Source organism: Carettochelys insculpta, chromosome 1 (assembly GCF_033958435.1).
Source record: "Carettochelys insculpta isolate YL-2023 chromosome 1, ASM3395843v1, whole genome shotgun sequence".
Classification (NCBI taxonomy): Eukaryota; Metazoa; Chordata; order Testudines; family Carettochelyidae; genus Carettochelys; species Carettochelys insculpta.
Window position 1 is genome coordinate 137,256,052 of NC_134137.1, and position 21,081 is coordinate 137,277,132.

Consider the following 21,081-nt stretch of genomic DNA (forward strand, 5'->3'; position numbering starts at 1 on the left):
GCTAAGGTGGGGGGAGAGAGAGGTATTCTGGAGGATAAGGATCGGCTCCAGAGTGACCTAGAAAAAATGGGAGGTTTGTGCCTGAAGAAATCTGACAAGGTTCAGCAAGGACAAGTACAGAGTCCTACACTTAGGACAGAAAACTCCCATGCAAAGCTACTGACTAAGCAACAGTTCTGCAGAGAAGGACCTGGGGATTACTGTAAATGAGAAGCTGGCTATGAGTCAATAGCATGCCCTTGAGGCCAAGAAGGCTAACAGAATATTGGGCTTCATTAGCAGGAACACTTCCAGCAGACTGAAGGAAGGGATTATATCCCCCGTCTCCCCCAAGCCCTGGTGAGGCCACATCTGGGGTACTGTGGCTAGTTTTGGGGCCCTCACTATATAAAGGATGTGGACAAAATTTGACTCCCGTGGAAGGTAATGAAAATGATTAGGGGGCTGAGACACATGACTTTTAAGGAGAGTCTGGAGGAAATGGGCTTATTTAATTTTAAGAAGAGTAAGGGGGGATTTGATAGCAGCCTTCAACTACCTGAAAGGGGGTGCTCCAAAGGGGCTGGAGCTAGGTTATTCTCAGTGGTGGCAGACAGAATAAGGAGCAATGCTCTCAAGTAAAGCGGGGAAGGTCTAGGTTGGATATTAGGAAAAACTATTTCACCAGGAGGGTGGTGAAGCACTGGTATGTATTGCCTAGAGAGGTGATGGAATCTCCATCCCTAGAGGCTTTTAAGGCCAAGCTTGACAAAGCCTTGGCTGTAGTGATTTAGTTGGGTTTGTTTCTGCATTAAGCAAGAGTTGGACCAGGTGACCTCCTGAGGTCTCTTCCAACCCTATAATTCTAAAGAGACAGACAGGCACCTACATACCTTTGAGGATCTAGCCCATAGGTTTCACAATACTGAACAAGCAACACCTCAATACCTATTTTATATATATACACATATATACACATATATATATAAACAAACCTATCTCTAGTTGTGTTCCTTGTCTCAGTTTTCCATCTACACAATGGAAATAATAGCAGTTCTCTGTCTCACAAGGGCGTAGTGAGGATAAATAACTTGAAGACCGTGAGGTGCTAGATACTACAGTGATAGGGCCATACATGTACAGAATATAATAGATACCGCAGCTGATGTAGTCTACTCAAAATATATTAAACATTTATGAGCAAAGGTTAGAGGCAGAGATCAATTTTTCAGATTTACAAACTATACCTAATTAAGCCACGCAACACTGCTGTGAAAAGCTTAAAAGTTATTGCCACCATTTCACAGATGGTGAAACCAAGGCAGAAGTGTTAAGTGACTTGCTTAAGCTCTTAAAATAATGCTTAAAATAGTGCTTAAATTAGCGTTTAGCTCAGTAATCAGGAGTGAGAAAGATGTATGTCCCATATCCACTCATTTGTGGATTCCAAAACTATACTGTGCATAGTAGGTGAATCTGTGTTAGTGTGGGAATTAGCTCTCAGGAATTCCTAGCTCCCAGACACTAATTCAGAGCTCTTCTTTTCTTAGGGGAACCCAATATCTTTAAGAATATAGTTTACAAGGAAGTTTTTGGTTTTGTTTGTTTGTTTGTTTTAAGATTTCGGAGTTAAGTCATAATTAAGAAATGTATTACAGCTGCTGTCAATTAGCTTAATTGAAGAAAGATGTTTCACAGCTGAGCCTTAAAAAGGGAACACCCAGTTTAACAGATAAAACAGAACACTTCAAAATAAGCAAACAACTTCTGAAGCTTAAAAATAACAGGCTGTGTCCATGATCACTCTACTGATGCTTTTGCAACAGGAGCAATGAAAGTGCTGAGTGTAATGAGGCAACACCTTCTGTTACTGCATGGTGTAGGCCAGATTTTCAAAGGTATTTAGGTATCTAAAGGCGCAGATAGGATCCTATGCAAGATTTCAAAAATTCCCTTGAGTGTCTGAGTCTTTAGGTGCCAGAATTTGCCTTTATAAACCTGACCCTTAGTAACAGTCATGAACCACACTTTTGTATCAGGAGAAAGTGCGAGAGCTACCAACTCAGCCACAGTGGGCCCTTCAGAGGCTAGGGTAACAGGTCACCCCCAAACATTTTAATCTGTTCTAAGCTATACAAGTTTTTGCACTCTGTTCATCACGGTAGCACCTCAGCACTTTCCAGTAGGGCAATAAGGAATAGGGTTAGAATCTGTCTGCATGGGTGGCATGTGAACTGCAGGCTAGGGGAAGCTAGGCATCAGCCCAGTTCCTTCTGCACATGCACCCCTGCTAGAGCTCAGAGCCCTCCACATTGTGGACATTACCCCCTCCCACCCCACCAAAGGTATGGAGTGCTGGGAGGGAAGGTGGTGCAGCCACAGACCAAGCCAGAACCACTGCACAGAAGAACCGGAGGAGCTGTACTGCCACTTGCGGAGAGGGCAGGAAGCAGGAGGAGCGCTGAGGCTGAGCATGGGCAGAATCACCCTTGGCTGTGTGGGGAGGCACAGCCTCCCTCAGCTTATGGTATTCACACCACCCATGTCTCTCATGTGTTTGTCCCCCTGTCCTGTTCCCAGGGACACAAACACATGCAGTACAGTATTATTTTGGAATTGTTAAATAACGCGCACACACAGTGCTATGTGAACAAAAAAGCAGTCCAGCAGCACTTTGAAGACTAACAAAAGAATTTTTACTTTTATTCTTTTGTTACTCTTTAAAGTGCTGCTGGACTGCTTTTTTGTCTTGATAGTATATAGAGTAACATAGCTATCTCTCTGTTACGTTTCAACGCTGCTATGTGTTTACTCACCTGTGATTTCACAAATCTGAAAGCCACGAGGAACTATTTAATCACCTAACCTGATTTGCTGTGGGGAGAATATTTATACTTACTTTCCTTTTGGTGCCACCGTACAGCATGTAAATACGACCCACAGTAGTGAAACAGGAACTCATGCTCTGAGTGCTGAACTGTTCCCTGCAGTAAAGGCATCAGGTTTTGGCCGTCGATCGCCCTGAGGGGATGGAGAGAATGGAAGTCACCAAACTGGGGTGAGTGCTCTAGTACTATCATTGCAAATGCCAATTTTTAAACACGCCACCATTTGAATCAGGAAACGTTTAACATTTTAATTTATTTATGATTTCACAGCTAGAGAGACTATAGCAACTGATCGTCTAGTTCTGTGGCAGTTCTGAAGAAAAAAAAAAAGGACTTTTCAGTGACTTTTGGTCTATTCCAGAGCGAGGATTTGAATCTGGCTCTCCTCCCTCTGAGATCACCCTTACCACTGGGGCCAAAAGTGACGGGCTAGCAACCTGACGGCAGCAGTGCCTCCTGCTTCTCTGGCCATTTTATTAATAGCCAGAATGATTCACAGCAAGTTCACAAATCATTTCAGGTTAATCGAAAGTGGCATTTTTCCTCAAGCAAACAATTTGTCTGAAAAATTTCATCCAATTCTAGTTGTGTCAGTGTTACAAACACCCAGTAGATCTGTAACAGAGAGGAAGCCGTGCTAGTCTATACACTATCAAAACAAAAAGCAGTCAAGTAGCACTTTAAAGACTAGCAAAATAGTTTATTAGGTGAGCTTTCGTGGGATAGACCCACTTCTTCAGACCATAGCCATAGGAGTCTGTTCTGGTATCATTACCTGATGCTTCAGAAGTTCTGAGCACCAGCAGCTCCCATCATCTTCTGCTTTCATCATTCAGTGGATCTCCCTGTGGCTACCCTTTACTCTCCTATAAAATGATCGTGCTAACTACATCATCCTGGTAATGGTTTTGTTGTGCAGTTTTGTTTTGAGACCCTTAGACCAAAGGAGGTTTGAACCATTACAGAGGTGAGCATACTTTTTACATGGAGCCCCACTTTTCAGTCCTGCAATTATCAGAGTTCCCCCAGCCTATCTAATGTAATCCAACCAGACACAAATTTTGGTTATGTTCACATTGGAAAAAAAAAACCTTTCAGTGTGTGGAAGAAAATAAGTCGGTAGAGTGTAAAAAAAAGTATTAATTGGCATATAAATGTGAATACACATCCATAAAAACAGCAACATATCTCAGCATTTTTAATGAGATGGGTGAGCGTAGAGAACCAAAAACAGTAAGCAAGGAGGACAAATCAGAAAAAAGATGATCAAGGTGAGCAAATCAGAGAGTGGAGGGGTGGGGGGGAAGGTCAAGAATTAGATTGAGCCAGGTATGCAGACAAGCCCCTATAGTGACTCAGAAAGTTCCCATCCCGATTTAAACCATGTGTTAATGTGCCGAATTTGAATATAAATGTCAATTCGTCCACTTCTCTTTCTACAAAGGAGTGATAATTTCTTTTCAGTAACACACATACCTTGAGGTCATTGACAGAATCGCCCATTCCATTAAAATGCAGATGCTTTGTATATTGGACAGACTTCTAACTCCCTTAGACAAAGGGTCAACAGGCACAAAACAGACATTAAAACACTCCAGATCCACAAACCAGTTAGTCAACATTTTAATGGAATGGGGCATTCTGTCAATGACCTCAAGGTATGTGTGTTACTGAAGAAGAATTATCACACCTTTCTGGAAAGGGAAGCAGCCGAGCTGGCTTTTATATTCAAATCCAGCACATTAACACATGGTTTAAATCGTGATGGGAACTTTCTGAGTCACTATAGGGGCTTGTCTGCATACTTGGCTCAATCTAATTCTTGACCTTCCCCCCGACCCCTCCACTCTCTGATTTGCTCACCTTGATTATCTTTTTCTGATTTGTCCTCCTTGCTTACTGTTTTTGGTTCTCTATGCCTTAAATATTGAGTCCGTTCTGGTCTGGCTATGGTCTGAAGAAGTGGGTCTGTCCCACGAAAGCTCACCTAATAAACTATTTTGCTAGTCTTTAAAGTGCTACTTGACTGCTTTTTGTTTCAATAGGTCAGGGCTGTGCACAATGGCATGAAATTTCCTAAGGAGGGCAAGTGCAGCACAATTGGCTGCTGGGTCTTATGCTCACCCACCTCATTAAAAATGCTGAGATATGTTGCTGTTTTTATGGATGTGTATTCACATTTATATGCCAATTAATACTTTTTTTTTACACTCTACCGACTTATTTTCTTCCACACTCTGAAAGGTTTTTTTTTCCCAATGTGAACATAACCAAAATTTGTGTCTGGTTGGATTACATTAGATAGGCTGGGGGAACTCTGATAATTGCAGGACTGAAAAGTGGGGCTTCATGTAAAAAGTATGCTCACCTCTGTAATGGTTCAAACCTCCTTTGGTCTAAGGGTCTCAAAACAAAACTGCACAACAAAACCATTACCAGGATGATGTAGTTAGCATGATCATTTTATAGGAGAGTAAAGGGTAGCCACAGGGAGATCCACTGAATGATGAAAGCAGAAGATGATGGGAGCTACTGGTGCTCAGAACTTCTGAAGTATCAAGTGATGATATCAGAACAGACTCCTATGGCTATGGTCTGAAGAAGTGGGTCTGTCCCACGAAAGGTCACCTAATAAATTATTTTGTTAGTCTTTAAAGTGCTACTTGACTGCTTTTTTGTTTTGATAGTATATAGACTAACACGACTCCTTCTCTGTTACTAGAGATATAGTGACAAAGCCAGAAATACGATTCAGAGGTGTCCAGGCTCCCAATCTTTGCTTTATGCTCTAACAAATCATTTCTGCCTCCCATACGCCCACCATACTAGTTTTATTTTTTTTTAAAAAAGAAAACCAGATGCAGCCAAGGCTATTACACACATAATTTTTTCTATAGTTTAAGAAAGAAATCTAAATTTAATTATTATTAATCTACCTCTATATTAACAAGTAAATTGGTATCCTTTGTGTTTTCCTTGAAACTCGTACAGAATAAGTAGAGCTAAGCAGGAGGAAAGATAAAAAAGTTATACTGCTTTAAAAAACAAATATAATGCCCCTTTAAAAGCACACAAAACAATGTGTGCGTATCAGGATGTGCAACACATTAATCTTTCCATTACAGTGGAAATGGAGCCAATATGGTTTATGAAGCTGTTTCGGTACCTGTCCTGAGGCACTGTCCCTCCAGCCAGGTGAACCACTGTGGGGTAAATGTCCATAAGACTTGTAGGTTCATTGATAATCGTGTCAGCAGGCAACACTCCTGGCCATCTAAATATCCCTGGCACACGGATCCCTCCTTCCCAGCCTCCCATGCCTTTTCCACCTGTTGTAAAAGAAATGGTGCCAAAAGTGTGGAGTCATTAGAACTGGGACTCAACTTATTATGAATTTACAGGTTGGAACATAATACAGGCTGAACCTTTCTGATCTGGCACTGTCAAGACCTGACCAGTGCCAAACAAAAGGATTTGCTGAACCATAGGAGGTTGATATTGGTTAGCTGCAGTACCAACACTTCCACTGCTTACTGGGCTCTTAGACAACATTTGGGGTAAATAACAGCACAGAACACTGAGAGCCAGGACTGGTGACTGTAAACAAATTTTACTGGACTGCAGGACATTTGGCCACACTCATGATAACTGGACATCAGGCTAACTAAAATCATGCCAGACCACAGATGTTGCCAGACCAGAGAGTGCTGGACTAGAGAGGTTCAACTTGTATTGCAGCACTCTTCAAATGAAAGCAAATCACACTAAATCTAGCAGAGCAAAGAAAGCCAGGGTTAAAGTCATTGCTAACTTTGCTCTTCCCATCTGCATATTACTACCATCACTATATTGGAACATTCTCTCCTATGGCATCAAAGAGAATTCATAGTTGTGTGGCACTTTGGATGGAGGAGTAACATAATTTGAATAATTACTGAATAAGAAGTAACATAATTTGCTGGGGAAGAGTCAACAGGGCTTTTGTAAAGGGAAATCGTGCCTCACCAATCTATTAGAATTTTTTGAAAGGGTCAACAAACATGTGGACAAGGGGGATGCTGTGGATATAGTGTACTTAGATTTTCAGAAAGCCTTAGACAAGGTCCCTCACCAAAGGCTCTTAAACAAAGTTAACTGTCATGGGATAAGAGACAAGGTCCTCTCTTGGATTGGTAACTGGTTAAAAGATCGGAAACAAAGGGTAGGCATACATGGTCAGTTTTTAGAATGGAGACAGGTAAAGAGTGGTGTCCCCCAGGGGTCTGCACTGGGACCAGTCCTATTCAACATATTTATAAATGATATGGAAAAAGGGCTAAACAGTGAGGTTGCAACATTTGCAGATGACAAAAAACTACTCCAAATAGTTAAGTCCCAACTGGGAGATTGGGCAAGCAAATGGCAGATGAAATTCAATGCTGATAAATGCCAAGTAATGCACTTTGGAAAATATAATCCCAACTATACATATAAAATGATGGGGTCTGACTTAGCAGTTACCACTCAAGAAAGAGATCTTGGAGTCATTTCTCTGAAGACATCTACTCAGTGTACAGTGGCAGTCAAATAAGCTAACAAAATGTTGGGAATCATTAAGAAGGAATAGATAATAAGACAGAAAATGTCATATTACCTTTATATAAAACCATGGTATGGCCACATCTGGAATACTGTGTACAGATGTGATCGCCCCATCTCAAAAAAGATATATTGGAATTGGAAAAGGTTCAGAAAAGGGCAACAAAACTGATTAAGGGTATGGAACATCTGCCATTTGTGGAGAGATTAATAAGACTGGGACTTTTTAGCGTGGAAAAAAGACGATTAAGGGGAGATATGATAGAGATATATAAAATCATGACTGATGTGGAGAAAATAAATAAGTAATTGTTATTTACTCCTCACAACAGAAGAACTAGGGGTTGCCAAATGAAAGTAATAGACAGCAGGCTTAAAACAAATGCTAGGAAATATTTTTTCACACAACACACAGTTAACCTGTGGAACTCCTTGCTGGAGAATGTCATGAAGACCAAGACTATAGCAGAGTTTAAAAAAAGAAATAGATAAATTCATGGGGGATAGGTCCATCAATGGCTATTAGCCAGGATGGGCATGGACGGTGTCTATTTGCAAGAGGCTGGAAATGAGTGACAGGGAGTCAATCACTTGATGATTTTTTGTTCTGTTCGTTCCCTCTGGGGCATTGGCCACTGTCGGAAGACAGAATAGTGGGCTTGATGGGCCTATGGTCTGACCCAGTATAGCTGTTCTTATGAGTAGCAGTTCTACTCTTCAGATCCCCAAAAGAAACAAAATTCAGATTTGTAACATTAAGTTTAAGGTAGAATTTTGTGATCTAAATATAAATTAACTGCAGCAGAGGGCTCCTGGATTGCCAAAGATCTGATCGAACAAACAGTGTCAATAGAAAAGAGATTGAAATCCTTCGTGACTCTGAGGAAAAAGTAGTTTGGGATACAAAGGGCTTATGAGGCATTTTCAACTACAGGGAGAAGGAGCATAGGAAAATAATTCATAGGCATAGAAGATGACTCTGAGAGATGGTTGACAGTCATCAAGGACTCCAAGAGTTAGCTTAGAAATGCAAGGATACTTTGAAGCAATTTTAGACGGAAGTGAACTAAGTTGGATTTTGAAGTTCTGCGGAGTCCCTAAGGAGACTCTTCAAATATTCAACAGTGACCAAAATTCTGTGAGGCTATCTAAAGTCCTGTGGCAATGTCCTTGAATATAGTCTGTATGGCATCTCTCTCAGCTGACTCTAGAGTCTCCTGTTGTGACATTAGGTAAATCAGCCTTTCAGTGTTTAGTTCCCCATCTGTAAATGGGAACAATAGTACTTCCATACCTAAGAGAGGTGTTGAGAATCAGTACAGTAAGCTCTTACAGTACGCAAACTCAGAGTACGTGACCCTGCTTTTATGTGTCTGACCCTGATTCTTATTGTAAACCCCGTAGCGTGATTTTCAGTTGCTTTTAACTCACTCCCCCTGCCCTGGCTCAAGCCCACTGGCACTGCATGGCCCAGGCTGAGCCCCCCCATCTCTGCTCATCCTCCACCCCTGCCTCTGGCACTAGCTCATCACCCCTCTGGCGCGACTCCAACTCAACCTCCCTGGTGCCCGCTCAACACCCCCTGTCAGCTCACCACCTGCACACAGCTGTAGCTCACCTGCCACCCCCACCTCTGCCTAACCCCTTGCGTGTGGCTCCAGTTCACCCTTTGCTCCCCACCCTGGGTTAAACCCCCATGCAGCTCCATTTCAACCCCCACTGACACACCCCAGTTCACCCACTGCCACCATCTCCCCCCCTGCGCCTGGCTCTGGCTCTGGTTCGACCTCCAGCCACGTCCTGGCTCACCGCCTGAGAAGGGCTGTGACTCACCACCCCACACACAGCTCCAGCTTAACTCCACCGCTCTCCCACCTTGCAGCCCTAACCCACCCCAGCCTTATCTCCCCCACCACCTCCCATGGCCCCAACCCACTGCCAGGCTTAACCCTCCCCAACTGCCCCACACCCCAGGACTTACTTTCTGCTGCTTCCCTGGCTGCAGAACATGTGTTCTGCTGGGGAAAAAGCCAGACCCCAACTTGCGCAAAATCCAGGTTACATGAGGGTGCGTGGAACCGAACCCTTGCGTACTCTGAGACCTTACTGTACATTAAGGACTGTGCTCAGATATCACAGTAATGTCACATAGGCATAGGCAATGGTTAGTCTGGAGACCTTCCGAGCTCCATGACAGGGGAAGAATCTAAATTTTTGTAAATACGTTTGATCTTGACCTAATTATAGCATCTTCTTCCGAAAAATAAGGCCCTGCAGATAGATAGTCTACAGAATTCTCACCTTTATAGATTCCATTCCAACCACCTCGTTTGATATTTTGGTTTTGAGTGTCCAATAATCCTCCATGGTCAGATGTGAAATAAGTGAACGTGTTATTCTTTAAGCCTTCTTTGTCAATAGCATTCAGAATTCTGCCTGTAAATAAAGAAAAATCATGCTATTCAGCGTGGAGAAACAGGGTTAAGGACTTGATCCAAAGTCCAGAGAAATCAGTCTGGATTCGATCCACAAAAGGAACTTGGGCATAGTCATTCATAGTTGGGCACCTGACTTCCTACACAATGAACAGGGAGCGAGCAGCAAAGGAACCACAAAAGCCAATTTGCTGGATGGCTCCCCTCCTAAACTAGCCAATGGGAGATGCTGAGGCAAGAGAGGTATTCTAAACTTCACCCTTCTCAGGGAACTGGGCACCTAAGTTTGCACTGCAGAGAGAGCACCTCCCTCAGCTTGGAGTTCTGAGCTGCAAACTCTTTCTTAGACTTAGAAGCTGTGATTATTTGGTCAATGTATGACTTCTGTGAAATTAGGAAGCTGAGCGTTAGTGCTTGTCCACTTTCCTTTGAACAAGTGGTGGACTAGGTAAAAACTCATATTGGTCAGGCTTCAGGACAGGACAGGACAGGACAGCACAGCTCTGGGATCCTAGGCATGATGTTGAAGAAGCCTTCATATAACTGCAGCTAGTTGTGTCCCTGCCTGTGTGAATGCTGGAAACAGCACAGGATTGGGAGAGGTCTGTGGCCTTTGTCACCAAAGCATAGTGTGAGTGGGAGCCCAGACTGTTGAGACAGAGGACTCGGTGGTTCCCCAGTTCCAGATTCTTTCCCCTGGGATGCTGTCACACCTCTTTCACATGGTTTAAATCTATTTGTTATTGTGAAATATAACCAGGGTACCTTGTCTGTCTTCTAAGTTATTTGAGAAGACTTTGAATACATAAAGTCAGTCTCATTCAAAACGACCACTTACCCACCATCCAGTCCACCTCCTCTACATTATCTCCATATAAGCCATGTCTACTCTTCCCAAGAAACTTCTCTGTGGTGGCAAGGGGTGTGTGGACATGTAAAAAGGAAACGAAGAGGAGGAATGGCCCATTCTTGTTTCTAAAAACAAAATAGTCAGAGGCTCAGAGAGAAAGAAAAAAAAAAGAGAGCTTTAATTGCAGAGCTTTAATTGCAAAACAAAAGTCCTTGAAGCATGTTGCTCTTCGTTCATTCAGTGTCACATATCCGGCTATGTCTGCACTGCGAGCTAGGTGTTGTGATTTTCTTGTTCATATTCATCAAGCAAGTACGAGTATAAATAAAATAGCATAGGCAGTAGCAGTGGAAGCAGAGCTGAGTTGTGCCAAGCACAAACCTCCTTGAAACTGTGCCTCTGTTGCCACTCCTTGCAGTACCATGGCCATGCTCTGTTGATACATGCACTACCTTGATGAGAGCTAGTGGCACTAATATGCATATGACCAGAATAATCATGTCTCTCGCTTGGAGTGTAGATGTAGCCTTAGAGGTCAGCTCCAGTTAACCATTCCTCTCAGACTACGTCTATACTAGCCCAAAACTTCGAAACGGTCATGCAAATGGCCATTTCGAAGTTTACTAATGAAGCACCGAAATACATATTCAGCGCCTCATTAGCATGTGGGTGGCCATGGCACTTCAAAATTGATGTGGCTCGCCACCGCGCGGCTTGTCCTGACAGGGCTCCTTTTCGAAAGGACCCCGGATACTTCAAGTCCCCTTATTCCCATCTGCTCATAGGAATAAGGGGACTTCGAAGCAGCTGGGGTCCTTTCGAAAAGGAGCCCCATCGAGATGAGCCGCTTCAATTTCGAAGTGCCGCAGTTGCCCGCATGCTAATGAGGCGCTGAATATGTATTTCAGTGCTTCATTAGTAAACTTCGAAATGGCCATTTGCGTGGCCATTTCGAAGTTTGGGGCTAGTGTAGACACCGCCTGAGAGAGGAGACAAGCCAAAATTTTTAGTTGCAACATTCTTGGGTTTTGGACTTTGTGTGGGAAAACATCTGCCTCAAGGACAGATCCTGTGTTGGGTTCAAAACAGAGAATGGAACTTTTTTTCCTGGTTGTAGGTTAGATGCAGGTAGAATCTTACAACAAATCTCAGGAGGTCCATGGATATTTCACCCTAGATATTTTTGACTGACAAACAAAAATCTTTGTATCAGCATGAACATGCAAACTCACAGCCAAAAGTGGATGTTTCCTCTGTAAGAGGGAAAGGGATTTGTTTTTGGACTGAGCACTGTGCAGATGTTGCCCAGAGGGGAGAATTTTGCCATTTTTACTGCAAAAGCCCTGTGTGCTAGTGGAAAGGATCCTCATTCATTGTTAACTCAGATTTCATGCATGAATACTTATAACATGAAAATTAAGAGCTTTGTCTGCTACAGTAAACCCACTTAACACTCTCAAATAACCGGCACTGCCACCAGGTGCTATACCAGCGCCTAGATTTCTTCTTCCAGGTTGCTGTGCTGCTTGCTGGCAGTGAAGGGATCCTGTCTTGCCAGAGCCATCAATGCTGCTTCCCCTTCTTAAGCAGGGACAGGCTCTGGGATGCAGGCGGGAAGCTGTGATGAGGCTGCTCTCTCCCTCCCTGGCTCTGAGATGCAGAGGCTCCAGGACTGCTCAGCAATCACCGTCAGTGGGCCGAGAGGAAGGGGAGAGCACCCCCCCCCACCCTGTGCCAGCCCCCTTGCGCAGCAGCACAGCTTGGGGCCTGGGCCACTGGGAGCTGCTGAACCCAAGTGAGAGGGCGTAAGCGAGGTCGCCAGAGCATGGGCGGGCAGCCAGCCCTTCTCCTGCCTGCCCACCCCTGCGTTGCAGCATGGGCCAGGACCTGAGCTGCTGGGAGCACGGAGCGGGCTGCGTGGGTGGAGGTGGTGCTCCGGAGGCCAGGCTGCTGAGGGATTCAGAGAAGGCAGAGCTGCTGTGGTGTGGACCCTGGGCAGCGAAGGGATCCTCTCTATATCCATAATATTTTAATATCCAGCAACCTCCCAGTCTTGAGGCTGCCAGATAGGGAAGAGTCAACTGTACAAACAACTAATACTGTGGGAAAATCCAGTATTGCTTTTCATAGAATTATAGAATATTAGGACTGGAAGGGACCTTGAGAGGCCATTGAGTGTAGCCCCCTGCCCTCATGGCAGGACTAAGTACTATCTAAACCATCCCTGATAGACATCTATCTAACCTGTTCTTAAATCTCTCCAGTGATGGAGATTCCACAACCTCCTTTGGCAATTTATTCCAGTTTGACTACCCTGACAGTTAGGAACTTTTTCCTAATGTCCAACCTAAACCTCCCTTGCTGCAGTTTAAGCCCGTTGCTTCTTGTTCTATCCTCAGAGGCCAAAAAGAACAAGTTTTCTCCCTCCTCCTTATGACACCCTCTTAGATACCTGAAAACCGCTATCATGTCGCCCCTCAATCTTCTCTTTTCCAAACTAATAAGTTTATTATAATAATAATAATAATTTTATAATAGCTAATAAGCTGAAGTTTTGATAAACTCCTCAGCCTATGGACTGAGGTGTGTTAATCTATAGACATCAGGCTAAAGCTATCATTTCTAATGTGGTAGTGGGCTAAGATCCCATAGTGCAAATTGGCAAACAAACAGAACAAAGATGGCCCCTGCCCCACGCTCACAGGCTAACATAAGAGGCAGAGACAGACAGAGGAGGGACGCAGTGAAACAGTATTGGCAGTTGTCTTAGCATTCCAGCAGCCTAACCTAATACCAACTGGTACTCTGAGTGAAACTTATAATAACAATACCATTAAGAAACATTAAAGGTTAGTATGATATTTATTGATTACCTTTCAATAAATGAAACAGCCTCCTTAAGTACACCGGAAGCAGTTTTCTCTAATTTCATTGGCTGTTCGATAATGTCATGGTCTCTCATCAGGATACAGTTCCAATATTTTATAAATCCATGAGATGCGTACCAGGAGATGAAATACAGGAGACCGAACAGGGCAAAGCAGAGGATCACTTTCCATTTTACTGCAAATAAGCTGGTAAGTTTTCCAATCAAAAGTGTGAGCAATGCAAGGCCGATTATCTGACTGTAAAGCCAATACTTAGCTCGCAAAGGGGCCTGGATCTCAGGGACTTCTGCACCTTGACATTCATTCACAAGAGAGAAAGGCATACCATAAAAATAGCCAAAGCCATGGTTTAAAGGATGGTGGCAGTGATCAGTGTAGGATTCACAGTTCACACCCTGATGCCACTTCCCTGAAAATATGAATGAAGATTGAAAACATTAAAATTGTGTATCTTGACAGTGTGTGCCCTTGTCACTCCTCCCAAATATCATATAAATCATATCAGATAAATGAAGGTCAGGCATGGGACCAGCTTTGATACTATGCTAAAATTCATATGTTGAAGCATATAATAAATAGAAAATCCAACTCAAAGAATGGAATTCCAGTTAGATTGGGAAGCCCAGAGGAGGGGAGAAACATGCTGAATGTGTTCAAATATGGAAAATAAATTTGAGGGTGGCTATCTTAAGTTGTAAGTTAGCACTTCCTTTAATGGATTTAAGAACGAGTTGAGAGTAAGTACATCAGATAGCCTAGTAGTTTAGTGTGACGTCAGTTCCTGGGAGGGAATTCTTCTGAAATAGGATTTACATATGCCCAACCTTCCAGACTGAAACAAATAAAGTTGAAAAGGGCCTGCAAAATATGCTGTTCTAATCCTCCACAATATGTAACTTCCAGCATACTAATAATTGATAGTGACAGAGACCAGGGGTAAGCAACTTTTCCAAGGCAGAATGCTGAAATTTGACCTTTTGACTTCTATGTATGGTCCGAGTGCTGGTGATACCTTTTAAGTCACTAAAGCCGCGTCTACACGTGCCGGCTACTTCGAAGTAGCCGCGCCAACTTCAAAATAGCGCCCGTCACAGCTACATGCGGTGGGCGCTATTTCGAAGTTGACATCGACGTAAGGCAGCGAGACGTCGAAGTTGCTATCCCCATCAGGAGATGAGAATAGCGCCCTACTTCGACGTTGAATGTCGAAGTAGGGAACGTGTAGCCATTGTGCATCCCACAACATCGAAATAGCGGGGTCTGCCATGGCGGCCATCAGCTGAGGGGTTGAGAGACGCTCTCTCCAGCTCCTGAGCTCAATGGTCGCCGTGTGCAGTGGCCCCTTAAAGCTCCCCGCCCCCTGCCTTCCTGTGCAGGAAGCTGAGAGAGTGTGCAGGCGGCAGCCCAGCCACGTGGCCAGCCTGCACGCCCCTCTGCAGCCACAGAAACCCACCACCGCTGCAATGGCCGCCAGCCAGCCCCCCAAGCACCCCCAGGGCACCCCCCACAAGGGGAGCCAGGGCTCCCAGCCCAGCAGCCAGGCTGGGAAGCGGCAGCGGGGCCCCTCCTGGACGGAGGCTGAGCTTCGGGACCTGCTGGGGCTCTGGAGTGAGGAGGAGGTGCTCCAGGTAATGGGGAGTAACAGGCAGAACGCGGATGCGTTCGCTCGGCTGGCTGAGGGCCTGGCTGCCCGGGGTCACCCTGCCCGCACTCCTGACCACGTCAGGAGTAAGGTCAAGGAGCTGCGGCAGGGTTACGCCTGGGCCTGGGATGCGGCCAGCCGATCTGGGGCTGCCCCCATCACTTGCCCCTTTTACAGGGAGCTCAGGGCCATCCTGGGCCCCCGGCACACCTCCTCCCCTCTGGCCACTCTTGATACCTCGGCCGATGAGCCCCAGCACGCCCCGGAGGCAGAGTCCGCCCCGGAGGTAAGCCCCGCACCCCAGGGGCCCCCCCAGGAGCCCACCCCGGGATGCCGGAGGAGGAGGAGGGGGAGTCCTCCTCCAGCGACGGGGGGCTCCAAATAATCCTGCCATCACGGAGCTCCAGCAGGGCGTCCGCCTGCCGGGTGTCCCCCGACTGCGGGAGCGGACCATCAGGTATGTACCCCCCTGGTGCGCACCCCCAGGGTTGAGGGGCAGGGGTAACAGACATGACCAGGGCCCTCCACATGCCCAGATGACCATGGCCCCAAGGACAGCAGTGGCATGTCCCTCACAGGAGTGCATCAGCCCCTGCCCCCGCAGCACGACAGTGCCATGCCCCATCCCTGGGGACTGGGGGAGCGGAACCTAGGGTCCCCCAGGGGGAGGGGGTGGGACACCCATCATCATCAGCAGCATCTCCCGGGAACAGGGCTGGGGAACCAGCAGCAGAGGGGTTGGGGGACAAGGGCCGCGGCTCGGGGCCCACACTAATGGCTGTCTCCACTCTTCTTCCCCCCCCGTGTTCCGCAGCTGCACCATTGGAAGGACCGGAGAGCGCCGGCGAGGTGTCAGTGGTCCCGGAGAGTCCACCGGAGCCATCACTCCAGTCCAGCCCCTCGGCGGAGCACTGACCGGCCCCAGGGCAGGGACGACGGCGGAGCCAGCACCACCCACGGATGGCAATGGACCCCCAGCTGCTGGCGATCCTCCATCGGCAGCTGGAGGTCTCCGAGCAGCGCCTGGGGGTGGAGGAGCGGTGTCTCCAACTACAGGAGTGGGCGCTGGCCTGGTGCCAGGAGGCATGGGGGGCCTTTATGCACACCTTCGAGCGCATCGTGGACTACCTGGCCCCCCCATGCCGCGCCGGCCGCCGCTCTGCCCACCCTGCCTGCTCCACCCGCCGCTCCACCCGCTGCTCCATCCGCCGTTGCACCGCCATCGAGGGCCGTTCCGCCGAGGGGGACCTGGGGCCAGCTGACACCCGCTGGCCATATCTACCAGTCCGCCCGGCCCCCAGCCAGCCCCGGCCTGGGCTGAGGCCAAGACGCGGGTTGCAGCCGCCCATCCCCAGCGCCGGACATTAGGGGGTATGGGGCCCAGGACGTGGCCACCCCCTCCCCCTTTGTATATATCCCCTTCAGTTATCATCTTTTGTAAATACTTTGTATTAGACCCCTGTTGTTATGTTGTTATGCTGATACCTACCCCCCCATGTAAATAGTTCTCCCCTTCCTTGTCTTCCCCTTTTTTTCTTTCATCTTATCTTATTTATAATACATATATATATAATATTTATTTTGCCTGTAAATAGTTAGTTATGATAATAATAATAAGAGTTCAACATATATTCTGGTTTGATGAACAAATGTCTGTTTTTATTTGCAAGAAAAGTGTGGGGGGTGTGTGCTCTTGGGTGCTCTGTGGTGTGGGCGTAGGGCCAGGGAGTGTTGTGGAGGATGGGGTTGGTGCAGTTGGGGGCCTGCCAGCGTTCATCCTGTGGCCTCGTCGAACTGGGCTTGCAGGGCCTCCCAGACCCGGGTCCCTTCGGGGTCCACCTGGCGACTGGGGGCAGTGGGTGGCTGCACATTGACCCTGCCAGCCTCCACAGCCCAGCCCTGAAAGATAGCCTTCCCCTTGCTCTCGCCGAGGTTGTGGAGGGCGCTGCATGCGCCCACAATCTGGGGGATGTTGGTGGGGCCCACATCGAGGCAGGTGAGGAGACACCTCCAGCGCCCTTTGAGGCGGCCAAATGTGCGCTCCACCACCTGGTGCGCATGGTTCAGGCGCATGTTGAAGCGCTCCTGGCTGGCTGACAGGTGGCCCGTGTAAGGGTGCATGAGCCAGGACCAGAGGGGGTATGCCACGTCTGCGATGACGCAGAGGGGCATGGTGGTGTCCCCCACAGGGATCTCCCACTGGGGGATGAATGTCCCCGCTTCCAGCCGGCGGCACAGGCCAGAATTCCGGACTACCCGGGCGTTGTGGGTGCTGCTAGGCCAGCCCACATATATGTCCAGGAAGCGGCCCCGGCTGTCCACCAAGGCCTGGAGGACCACTGAGTGGTAGCCCTTCCTGTTTAAGTAGCGTCCTCCACTGTGCTCCGGGGCACTGATGGGGATGTGGGTCCCATCCAGAGCCCCGAAGCAACTGGGGAAGCCCAGGCTGGCAAACCCCGTGATGGCGGCATCCGGGTCCCCAAGCGGCACGAGCCTGTGGAGGAGCATGGCGTTGATGGCACGGCCGACCTGCAGGGGAAGCACATGGGAGACCACCAATGAGGGATGTGCAGGGTGTGTGTGCCCTTTCCCTGCCAGGGCTCCCCTCCCCTCCCCTGCCAGGGCTGCCTCCCCCTCCCCCTGTGGGTCCTCTTACCTCCATGAGGACAGCCCCAAAGGTGGCCTTGCCAATGACAAACTGCTGCCCCACGGATCGGTAGCTGTCTGGAGTGGCCAGCTTCCAGACAGCGATGCTGACCCGTTTCTCGACGCTGAGGGCACGCCGCATGAAGGGGTCCTGGTGCCTCAGTGCGGGGATGAGCCACTGGCATAGCTCCAGAAATGTCTGCCAGCTCATGCGAAAGTTCTGGAGCCAGCGGTCGTCCTCCCACTCTCTGAGCACCAGCCGCTCCCACCAGTCGGTGCTCGTGGGGTAGCTCCACAGCCGGCGGCGTGTGTGGCGGGAGGGGGCGGGGGGCTGCAGAGTTTGGGGTTGCTTCCTCCTCCCCTGAGGGCAGTTCCTCCTCTGTGGCTAGGATGTGATCAGCTGCCTCCTGCATGGCATCGAGCAGGGTGAGCACTGCTCCTCCAGGGGCGGCTGGGTGGACCTCTGGCTGCTGCTGCTGCTGCTGCTGCTGCTGCTGCTGGGGGTCCATGACTGTGTCGCCTGAGGTGTGTGTGCCTATGGCTGTGCAGACCGCGTGCTGTGCAGGCTGAGTGTGTCTGGGAGGGGCCCTTTAAGGGAGCGGCTAGCTGTTGCTCCAGAAGTGCTAGTCCGCCCTGTGACCCTGTCTGCAGCTGTTCCTGGCACCCTTATTTCGATGTGTGCTACTTTGGCGTGTAGACGTTCCCCTGCAGCGCCTACTTCGATGTGGTGCTGCCCAACTTCGACGTTGAACGTCGACGGCACCAGCCCTGGAGGACGTGTAGACGTTATTCATCGAAATAGCTTATTTCGATGTCGCTACAATAAGCTATTTCGATGTAGCGTTCACGTGTAGACGTAGCCTAACAGTCCTACTTACAACTGCTTCATTAATAAAGTAAAATGCAGAGCTTTACTGTTTAAGTGGTGGCTGGTAGCATTAGCTGGTCTTTTGTTAATTTTGTTAAGTTAATCCACACGCGGCAGGGAATTGAGCAAACTCTCAGCTGAATGGGAGAAGGGGGTGGAGCTGAGCTCCTGCCTCATGTGCCGATGAAAATTTGCTTGCATGCCACTCTTGGCACCTGTTCCAGTGGTTGCTGACCCCTGACATAGACGGTAATTAAGTTGTATTCTAGCACAATAGGACTATATTTAGCCACTGCAGAAGGCATAGTTATAGAAAAGCTTATTACTATGGGCACAGTTATTCAAGAGGCCCTTTGCCAAGTTTGCAGCACTACTAGTCACTGCTGATTATGTTTTACAATATCACTTATGAAGCCTATACTGTCCAAGGTCACATTCATCCCTTCACAGAGGGCTAGCACAAAATTGACTTTTCACTAAATCTCTCTTACGCCCACAAACTAAGAGCTCAGTAGAAACTGAAATAGTGTAGGGTCCTGTACTGGGGATTTGCAAAAAGGTTAATGTTCCCCCTTAGTGTGCTTACACACCATAAAGACCAAGTTTCTTTCACTTTTTAAAAGAATAATTTTTTTAGGAAAAAGAGATGTTTAAACACAAGTCCTGTTATCCTTATTCCTTGTGACATCAGTGGGACTTCACTCACGGTGTGGGACTTAATCTTAAAGCCCGCTGAAGTTAATGAGAGTCTTTTCCACATTGTGCCTCACCTAGCAGAGCTACAGCTCAGGAAGGTCCTGCTTAGAGACTCAACTATGATAACACACAGGATGCGAAAACACAGCAAGCCCACCCAGCAGACGAGTGATTGAGTTATAATTATTTAAGACCACTATAGTGCCTGGCAAGCAACTGCTATTATAAATCAGTGCCTCTCTCTGTAGGTGTTTCTTAAAACATGGTGCACTGCATTCACTAGATCCTTTTTTCTGAACTGCTCTCAGTTTACTATGCGCATTCACATTTACTATTTTGGGCTTATAAAATATGTAAATTATGGGGAGGGTTGTATCTAAATGACTCAATTTCAAAATGTTACAGTGATTGAGATTGGAAATTGTAGTCTAGCTGATTTCTACATACTGTACCTATAAGTGCTGTGGTATAACCTTGCTGTTGCAGTATTCTGGCAAAAGTTGTTTCATTTGGAGGGAGTCCTCCTGAGCAAGCAGTCCATAAAAGAACAGGTTTTTCACTGGAGGATCCCATGCCTAAAGTACAGGACAAAACAGTGAGTGAGAGTGTCTTTTCCCATTGCTATTTCTGATGAATGAAAAACCAACACACAAACAAATTACAGCAGAAACTACAGAACTGGATACATAACTGAGCCACAAAACTAGCAACAGCCCACCCATTGGTGCTGTACTATTGCTCTCTCCACAGGCATAAGGCCTCAGCTGGTGGAAGTTTATGGCTACGTCTACACTAGCCCAAATCTTTGAAATGGCCAAGCAAATGGCCATTTTAAAGATTACTAATGAGGCACTGAAATGCATATTCAGCACGTCATTAGCATGCTGCCAGCTGTGGTTCTTTGAAATTGCCACTTTTCGCTGCTGCGTGGCTCATCCAGATGGGAGTCCCTTTTGAAAGGACTCCGGGAACTTTGAAATCCCCTTATTCCTACCTGCTGATAAGAATTGGTAGTGAAAAGTGGCAATTTTGAAGATCTGTGGCCAGCAGCATGCTAATGAGGCACTGAATATGCATTTCAGCACCTCATTAGTAATCTTCGAAATGACCATTTGCATGGCCATTTCAAAGATTTAGGCTAGTGTAGACACAGCCTATATATTTCTGTTTGCTTCAGTGGTGCTATACTGATTACCACTGGCTAAGGATCTGGCCCACAGCCATTGTCTAGTTTCAAGTGACTTAAGGAAATAAGCTTTTCAGTGCTTCCAAAGAGAGGATAGTCAAGAGACTAACAGATTACAATGTGAAGAAATTTGTCCGACATTCAGCTTGCATTTTCTGTGATTCATATAAATCTCTTGATGCCTTATTATATCTTGCTAAGCAATTCCTCCTGTTCATTACACTGAAAATATCTGAAGGTGGTCTTATCTCATACCACAAGCTGTCAATCAGCCAAGCTGAACACACTTTGGCTATGTCTACACTAGCCAAAAACTTAGAAATGGCCATGCAAATGGCCATTTCGAAGTTTACTAATGAAGCGCTGAAACACATATTCAGCGCTTCATTAGCATGCGGGTTGCCGCGGCACTTGGAAATTGACGC

At 47.0% G+C, this 21,081-nt stretch overlaps 1 protein-coding gene across 2 annotated transcripts in view; it reads right to left on the reverse strand.

The window, feature by feature from the left end:
* The window catches only part of LOC142012388 (arylsulfatase D-like), a 70,474-nt gene that overhangs the window by 27,697 nt on the left and 21,696 nt on the right, over positions 1–21,081 (reverse strand). For both annotated transcript variants that reach the window (XM_074992476.1, XM_074992466.1), the window contains exons 5-10: positions 19,923–20,045; positions 13,604–14,027; positions 10,719–10,855; positions 9,747–9,881; positions 6,034–6,196; positions 2,879–3,000 (exon numbers count right to left, since the gene is read on the reverse strand). In XM_074992476.1, the coding sequence (XP_074848577.1) occupies positions 2,879–3,000; positions 6,034–6,196; positions 9,747–9,881; positions 10,719–10,855; positions 13,604–14,027; positions 19,923–20,045 (1,104 nt within the window). The remainder of the gene's footprint in view (positions 1–2,878; positions 3,001–6,033; positions 6,197–9,746; positions 9,882–10,718; positions 10,856–13,603; positions 14,028–19,922; positions 20,046–21,081) is intronic.